This window comes from Dromaius novaehollandiae, chromosome Z (genome assembly GCF_036370855.1).
Source record: "Dromaius novaehollandiae isolate bDroNov1 chromosome Z, bDroNov1.hap1, whole genome shotgun sequence".
NCBI lineage: Eukaryota > Metazoa > Chordata > Aves > Casuariiformes > Dromaiidae > Dromaius > Dromaius novaehollandiae.
This window is the reverse complement of record NC_088132.1, coordinates 58,452,600-58,461,588: the sequence shown is the minus strand read 5'-3', so window position 1 is coordinate 58,461,588 and position 8,989 is coordinate 58,452,600. Positions and strand designations below refer to the sequence as shown.

At 56.8% G+C, this 8,989-nt stretch overlaps 1 protein-coding gene across 1 annotated transcript; it reads left to right on the top strand.

The window, feature by feature from the left end:
- Positions 1–2,208: 2,208 nt before the first annotated feature.
- On the top strand, positions 2,209–7,513 carry LOC135324824 (homeobox protein orthopedia). Its single transcript, XM_064501788.1, has 2 exons — positions 2,209–2,636; positions 6,983–7,513. Exons 1-2 carry the CDS (start codon positions 2,229–2,231, stop codon positions 7,511–7,513), a joined length of 939 nt encoding a protein of 312 aa, XP_064357858.1. The 5' UTR covers positions 2,209–2,228.
- Positions 7,514–8,989: the final 1,476 nt, after the last annotated feature.

The window sequence follows — 8,989 nt, the reverse complement described above, 5'->3', positions numbered from 1 at the left end:
CAGTTTTCATTGTGCCTGGGTAGAGGGTATTTTTCTTGTTTTGCAAATAAAAATACAAGTCAAATAACTTTAAAAGGGCATTATGTTCTGCTACAAATACAATTGAAACGGATTGTTTAGGAGCGGATCAGAAATGGTACAGAATTTTGCACTTAATTTCCTCAGTTATCATTTACAATAAGAACCTCTTGGCTTGACAGCCAAGTCTAAACAGTAGTAAATTAGTACAAATTTATACTGATTTTACTCTAATAATCGTAATAAAAGCTTATAGATTTGGCACTAATTACATAAATGCCTAATGATCTTGAAAATTACTCTGGTTAGAAATATATTACTAATCTAAACTTTGTTGTTGGCTGGCTTTGAAAAATCAGAGCATTAGAAATGGTTCGCTTCACTCGTGCAAAGCACTTTAAATTGTTCGAGTAGTTTAACATATTCCGGAGGAAAATAAAAAGCATTCAACTTTATTTACTGCCTTAAATCGAGTTTGCGGCCGCGCCGAACTTGGGCACTTGGGCCGACAAGGAGGGCTCGCCGGCCCCCAGGCCCCGGCCGGGGGGAGCTGCCCGGGCTGCAGCGGCGCGCGGGGCCGCCTCTGCCGCGGACGGGCCGCGGGGGCGACGGGGGGAGCGAGGGGGCGAGGGAGGGGGCCGCCGGGCAGCGCGCACGGGCGCCCGCCGCTCGCCGCCGCCGGGCCGGCTGCGAGGGGCCCCGCGGCCGCGGCTGCCGCCCCGCGCCCGCCCGCGGCGCCCGGGCCGGGCCGGCGAGCGGGGCCGGCGCCGCCCCCCAGCTCCGCGCCGCTCCGCGCCCGCGCTTCCCACTTACATGGCCCGCGGCGCGGGGCGGGCGCGCTCTGCGGAGGCCAAAGCAGCAGGAGGAGCCGCGAGCCGGCGCGGCGCGGAGCGGCGGGAGCGGCCGGGCGGCGGCGGGAGGCCGGGGCGGCGGCGGCGGCGGCGGGCGGAGCGGGCCCGGCGGGCGCTGCCATTTGCCGCCGCCCTCCTGATTGGTCCCCGCGCCGAGCCGCTCACGGGCTCACCGGAGTGTTAAGCACCTCCCCGCCTCTCTAAAGGACATTATAATGCAAGAGACCCCCTTTTTAACCACACACCGAATTTTCTTTCATTTAGGCGATCTATATATATCTATATCTTATATCCTATATCTCATACCTATTTTAAATAACTTAGGGCCGCTAAAATTTGGGGGGGACCAGCCTTCGCCCTGGAGCGGTGCGCGATGCTGTCTCACGCCGACCTCCTGGACGCCCGGCTCGGTGAGTCTCCCCCGCCCGCGGCGGCCGCTCCGGCGGCGGCGGCGCGGAAGCCGCGGCAGGAAATTGACAATTTGTTCCTTATTTTACCTTAATGCGATCTAAATGGGCTAATTCCTTTAAAAGTAATTGTACTGTATTAAAGTTTAATTTGATTTAACATCGTCTTTAAAAAAAAAAGAGAGAGGGAGACCTATGGAGTATGTAGATTCGCAGCGAGTTGTGGATCATTTAATTTCTCTCTCCCCCTGTTTTTTTATACACGTATCCACAAACTATTACTATTATTATCATTATTATTATTATTATTTTAGGACAGATGAGCTCGATGGTATTTATGAAGGAGTCTGGGTGGGCTTTTTCTGGTTGCCTGCTTGCTTTCCTCTCCTCTTTCTTTCTTTTAAGAGAAGAAATATCTCTATCTCTCTGTTTATGGTGATCCAGGTGTTTGTTTAGAGCGGCGGCTGGGGAGCGGGGAAGGGTGGCCGGGATGATGGAAGTCCCCGCACATCTGTCAGGGAGGTAGAGCTCCCGGCAGCCGGGCGGCTGAGGTGCTATTTCTTTCTTTCTTTCTCTTTCCTTCCTTCCTTCTTTCTTCCTTTTACCAGCCCCGCTGGAGAACCCAAGCCAAACCCGGCCAGACTCCCCCCCCCCCCTTCCCCTCCCTCGGTTTCGCAAGGGGAGGCCCGGCGGGGAGCTGGTTATTTAAGCGGGAAGAGGAGACGCTCTGTGTAAAGTTTTGCTTCCCTCGCCCCAAGTTGCGCCGGGCGGGGGCTCCGCGCGTCCCGGGGCCGGGCCGGGCCGGGCCGGGGCGGCCGGGGCGAGGCAGCGGCCGGAGGCGGCCGCCGGCTCGGCGCGCCGGAGCCCGGCTCTGGCGGGGACAAGCCGGCCTGAGCTGGAGGCCTCTGCCCGGCCGCAGCGGAGTGACTGCGGCTCCTTTGCCTCCGCAGGGATGAAAGATGCGGCCGAGCTGCTGGGACACCGGGAGGCGGTGAAGTGTCGGCTGGGCGTAGGGGGCTCGGACCCGGGGGGGCACCCGGGAGACATGGCCCCCAACTCGGACACGGTGGAAGGGACCACCCTGCTGCCGGGGGAGGACATCACCACGGTGGGATCCAACCCCAGCTCCTTAGCGGTCAGCGCCAAAGACCCCGACAAGCAGCAAGGCCAGCAGGGCGGCCAGACGCCCGGCCAGGCCGGCCAGCAGCAGGGGCAGCAGAAGCAGAAGCGGCACCGCACCCGCTTCACGCCGGCGCAGCTCAACGAGCTGGAGAGGAGCTTCGCCAAGACCCACTACCCAGACATCTTCATGCGGGAGGAGCTGGCCTTGCGCATCGGCCTCACCGAGTCCCGGGTGCAGGTAGGAGCCGCCGCCCCCTCGCAGCGCCCCCCGGGGCTCCCGCTGGCCCCTTCCCCGCGGTGCCGCCGCGCTTCAGCGCACCGACGCCCGGCGGCCGTGCCCGGGCTGAGCCCCGGGAGGAGGGGGCGGGTGCCCCAACCCCCCCGCCCCCCGCCAGGAAGCCTGCCCCGAGCGCAACAGCCTTAACCCGGCCCCCTCCGCCCCTCTCCACAGGCGAGGGCAAAGCCGCCCGGGCCGCAGGGCGTCGGGGCCGGGGGCAGGGCGCCCCGCGCCGTCCCCTTGTCCCCTGCGCCTCTGCAGGGCGGCGGTGCCGGGCAGGCAGCGCGCTGGGCTCGGCCCCGCTCCGCGGCCGGCCCCGGGCTGCCCGCGCGGCGGGAGAGAGCCCGGCGGGGCGGCCCCGCCGCGGAGCTGCGTGTGCCGGCGGCCGCCGCCCGGGGCAGGTCGGCGCCGGCGAGCAGGCTGCGGGGCGCCGAGGAGCTCACCCGCCCCCGGGGCAGGCCCCGGCCGGCGGCGGGGCTGCGGCCGCGCCCGGGCAGGCGGCGCTCGGCGGCGGGGAGGGCGGCTGCGGCCGCGGCTGCGGACGCTGCTCGGCCTCGCCCGGCGGCGCTGCCCGCGGGGCCGCTGTCCAGGGTGCTGGCGGCCCGCCCGGCCCCGCCGCAGCCGCCGGCCGGGGCCGGAGCCGGGGCCGCCCCGGGGTGCGGCGGGCGGGACGCCGGGAGCCCTGGGCGGCTTTGGGGGACAACAGGAAAACGGGGTTGATGAAAAGGCACTTCGATACGCGCGGTTGCGCCGGGAATCCGAGTTTCCCCACACTTGCTTTTATAGTGTCTGGAGGACAGCAGGCGTAACCAGTAACTTTAACAGCTACGGTGTATTCTCTCCTAAAGAGTCTCTCTCTCTCTCTCTATATATATATGTATGTGTATATGTATGTGTGTGTATATATATGTATGCATATATGTATATATATATAGGTGTATAGAAAACCTTTTAGTCAAATACATTTAGGAGAAACTTCGAAATAGGAGAGAGGGATATAACTACTAGGCTATTCGAATGCGGCTTTTGTGGGTAAAAGGTTATTTTAGCCACTTTCTGCGTGAGTCTCTTTAGAGGGAGAGAGACGTGCACAATGGAAGCACTTGTGGGATGTGCTGTCTCTGCACAGCACAGTGCACCAGGGATGCCGCTGCACTCCACCAGAGCTGGTGTTCAAAATTTCCCTAGGCAAGCCCAGGCTCCTCCGCTAAATAAAGACATGCTAAAAGAACCCCCTAAATGAACGTTTCATAAGCAGAAACTGGCTCTGTTCTTGGATGTGACAGAAAATGCGCGTCTGCTTTTAAAAAGTAAAACAATCTGACTCAACATACACAAGACTATAATTAGTATAAATTAAGAAATTAGATTCACAAATAAAATATAATTGGACAACTGACTTTATGAAAAAAGAAAACGAGGTCTATTAAACTTTATTGGGTTTCCCAAAGGTTAATGATACCAATTTCAATATTAGGAGTGTGGTAAATGAAGTAAAATATAAAATATAAAATGGAAATAGTTATTTTCTAACAGCACATCAAAGAAATTCGTAGGAAGAAAGACAAAGTGTTTTAATGATCTCGGCATAATCCTAAACCAATGATAATAGCTCGAGGCTGCTGATAAAAACAGTTTAATAGAGTGGCAATTTAAATATTTTTTACAATAATGTTCTGTAGTTTAAAAAGTAATCAGATCAACATAACCTTCTTAATTAACACTTCAAAATGATTAACATTATGTAATCTAATGCAAAATAATTTATGTAAAATGTATTTACTTCACAATCCACTGTATCACTGCTCCTTGACCAAATTTAAATTAAATAGTAATTGGTTTACGTTCTTATATGAGTACTTTATAGTTTTCTTTATAGTTAACAGATTGCCTACACGGTCTTTGCAGTATATGGGTCCCATACTGATTAAGAAATGATCTAAATAGTTAATTTATAGCGGCTGTATATGTTTTTAAGGGTTTTAGATGCTAGGATAAATTATCTCTTTCTTCGTTTTAGATCTATATTTAATGTATATGATATATTTAAATAATTATTAAAGCGGCTGGTGCTTAAACGGGAGTCCAATTCCATGTCTGATATTGCTCTGCTTTTCAGGCTGGTGTAATAAAACCATTCTTTTTATAGCATGCCATTATTAGAAACCAATTTCAGAATTATTTATAACCTGGAATGGCTTATTAAGCAGCAATGCGAGAATCATGCAAATTACGCGATCAAATGCAATATAATAAGCATAATCATTAGTCTCTAGCATGGATTAATTAACTTTCAATATTTTATTTACATAAAAACCAAATCAGTGAAATAACTTCTGCACAGTCAGGCTTGCCTTTCAATATTTTATACGAACAAAAATAATGTGCTGTAATTCCATTGACCGTGTCCCCCACAATGGTCCCGTCACCTGCCACATCTTAATAGGGGACAAGCTGAGAGTATTTTCTAGTTTTCTAATGGAATGAGAAATTGCATTTTCTTCCTCTCCCAGCACTATTAAAGTGTAATGAATTCGGCCCAGAGTTCACGGCTGGCTGATCGAAATGAACCTGAGATCTGAGCTTTAATACAGCTCTCCAGATTTCCTACCAAATCTTCACATTAATCATCCGCTGGATTCCAATGAGATCTTCATAAAGCTTTGGCTCCTGAAAAAAAAAGAAAAAGAAAAAGAAAAAAAGTGATATGCTCTCCCTCTGTTTCTAACCCATTTATAGCTGGGGAATTAAACGGACTATATATTTTAAAATACATTTACAGTATATCTATATTACTGTAACAGCAGATATCATCAAAGTAGATTTTTAGATTCCAACCTCCATTAGATTCTCACTGTTGTATTAAAAATTTTCAGGGGCTAGCTGCATTTTAAAAGGGGTCCAAAGTTGCCAAATGCTTGTGGTTAATATATTTCTGGAGTTGTCATGTGTGCATTTGCAAAATCTCCCCCAGGTTTTCCCTGCGTTTTAATCTGTCATGCACTAGTTTTCAACTGGAAACATTCACATTTTAAAAGCATATGCAGTATAGCTATGAACTGAGGCGATCAGACCTGATGGAGATTCTTTACAACACCAGTAAACCATGACACATAAAAGATTTTGTAGCCGCAATTTAACTATTAACCCTAAAACATAATTGAACACGATTTTTCGATTATTCATATAGCATTTAGTTCCTTAACAGCTGCTCGTTCCCGCTAATGGCCGCCCGTATTTCTCGGCTGAGGTGCGGCGCGCCCGCGGCCAGCCCGGCCGCCCCGGGGCAGCACTGCGGGCCGACCCGGTTTCTCCCCGTAAAAGCCACCCCGACGCTTTCGGTAACGGTGCCGTGAGACCCACGAATTCACCCCTCCTGCCGTCATCACCCCGAGCAAAGCACCCGCTCACCAAACCCACCTTCGGCCAAACCCAGCCCGCGGGCGCGGGCGGCGGGGCCGGGGGTTTCTGCGGGCGGAGCAGCCGGCGGCGCCGCGGGGCGAGGCCGGGGCTCCCCGGGACAACCCCCCCCCCCCCCCCCGGCTCGGGGCTCTCCCACGGGCGGGCAGAGTCCCGCGCCGGCCGGTTGGGGCTGTTCTGCGCTGTTACCTGCTCCCGGGGGCGCGGGGGGCAGGCGCGGCGCGCGGAGGCGGCCGCGGGCGGCTCAGCCCCAGCAGACACGCTCATCGCCGCCGCGATAAAAAACTTCCAGCGGCTCCGCTGATCCGCCGCGCGCGACCTGCGCGGCTGCGACGGCAGAGCCCCAGGCGGGGGAGGCAGCGGCCGCCGACGCGTTACGGGGCCGCGGGCCGCTGAGCCGCGGCACAACCCGCCTGCCGCTGTGGCGAGCGCTGCCCCCGGCGCGCGCCTGCGGGCGACGCCCGGCAGACGGACCGACTCGCCGGCCGGCTGCCGGGACGCCCGCGAAGCCCCGCGGCCGCGAGGGCCGGCACAAAACTGGGCAGCTCCCTCCCACTCCCCCCCGCGGCGGGACCCGCTCCCGCCGCGCCCCACGGCGCCCCCTGGCGGCGGCGACCGCCGCCCCCGCGGGCCGCTAACGGTCTCTCCCCCCGCTAACGGTCCCCGACCGCGCGCGGGAGCCGCTAACGATCTCTGCCGCGCCGGCCGCGCGCGGGGGCCGTTAACGGTCTCTGCCGCCCTGACCGCGTGCGGGGGCCGCTAACGGTCTTCCCCCCTCGCCCCCCCGCTAATGGTCCCCGACCGCGCGCGGGGGCCGTTAACGGTCTATCCCGCCCGGGCCCCGCGCGGGGGCCGCTAACGGTGTCTCTCGCCCCGGCCGCCTCCAGGTCTGGTTCCAGAACCGCCGCGCCAAGTGGAAGAAGCGCAAGAAGACGACCAACGTCTTCCGCGCCCCGGGCACGCTGCTGCCCACGCCGGGGCTGCCGCAGTTCCCCTCGGCCGCCGCCGCCGCCGCCGCCGCCATGGGCGACAGCCTCTGCTCCTTCCACGCCAACGACACGCGCTGGGCCGCCGCCGCCATGCCGGGCGTGTCGCAGCTGCCGCTGCCGCCGGCGCTGGGCAGGCAGCAGGCCATGGCGCAGTCGCTGTCCCAGTGCAGCCTGGCGGCGGGGCCGCCGCCCAACTCCATGGGCCTCTCCAACAGCCTGGCGGGCTCCAACGGCGCCGGGCTGCAGTCGCACCTCTACCAGCCCGCTTTCCCCGGCATGGTGCCCGCCTCTCTGCCCGGCCCCAGCAACGTGACGGGCTCTCCGCAGCTCTGCAGCTCCCCGGACAGCAGCGACGTGTGGCGGGGAACCAGCATCGCCTCCCTCCGCCGCAAAGCACTAGAGCACACAGTCTCCATGAGCTTCACCTAATGGCCGCCGCCCCCGCGCCGCCGCCGCCGCCTCGCCCCGCGCCTCCGCCTCGCCTCGCCCGCCCGCCCCGGCCCGGCCCTCGCCCCGGCCCGGCCGCCGCCGCCCCCCCCGGCTCGCCAGGGAGTCGACTCAGGATCTGAAATCAGACGCCAACGGACTGGTTTGTGGGCCGGGAAACCGCGCACTCTCCGCCGCCCGCGGGTGCCCCGCAGCCGCCGGCCCGCGCCCCCGGAGCGGCAGCCGCCCGCGGGCCTCCTGCCCCAGCAGCGAAGCAGAAGCAGCCACAAGGACTCACTGGGCGCTCGGGATCGCATCTGGTTTCTCCCCTGCCTCCCTTCCTCGCCCCCCACCCCTTCGCCACCACCCCGGCTCATCCACCCGGCCATCTGACGGGCTTTGCAAAGAAATGCGGGTTTTCTTTTCTTGTTTTTTTTCTTATTCTTTCTTTTTAAGAGCAGCAATCTCCCGCCGGCCCCATCTACAGCGAGTGCAGCGGGGCCGGGCGGTGTCGGCCCCGACAGCATCGTCGGGGGGAGCTGGGCGGGCTCGTGAAGCGGTACGAAAAACCCAGAGGGAATCGAATCCATTTTGATAAAGCATTTATAAGCGAGAGAGAGAGAGAGAGAGGAAAATAAAATAAAAAATTAATGTTTCTTTTTGTAAAAGTAAAATACGCGAAAAAGAAAAAGAAAGCAAGAGCACTTCTCTTTTTCGATTCTCTGATTTTGTGACACTTGAGTTGCAAATCTGCCCCACGTTTATTTATGCATTTATTTACGTTCCTGCTGCTATTGTCCCTCCTGCATCTTCCGCTGCCGCCGGCGGAGGCGCCCGCCGCGGCCGCGGCTCCCGGCCCGCCCGGCCCCGCGGCCCGCCCGCCTGCATGTGCCGGTCACCCCGCCGCAGGGCAGGGCCGCTGGAGGAATGAACAAACAATGTGAAATAGGATGTTTTGTGTAGATAAAGCATTCTTGTTACATACTGGTCGATTCGTGATATGTTTTAACTTATTGTCTGTGCTTATTTATTGAATTTTGGGTTTCTTAATAAATGTTTGAGCTAATATAAAGCATATTATTTGACTTTTCCGGACACGTTTATATCAAGTTAGTGTAAATGGATAAATAAAATCATTTTCAGTATGTGATATGAAGAATTATGGGTTTTGGTGTGGCGTGTGAGATATGAGAGGTGTCTTGAAACGCAGGCCAAAAAAAAGGCGAAAAAAGACTTCCTCCTTAATTTCAGATTCACTGATTTCTTTGGGAATGGTTTGCTTGCTTGAATTTTGCATTGAAGCATTTCATTTATCACAATTTTAATACTTCATGATTAATAAACTTTTGTTAATCTTTCTGCGTAAATGGCCTTTGAACTGCCAGAAACAAGAAGTTCCGCTGCAAAACAAGGAAGGGAGAAAAGCGAGAGGGGTAGAGGGGAGGGCGGAGGCGGTGCCGGGCGAGGGCGGCCGGGCCG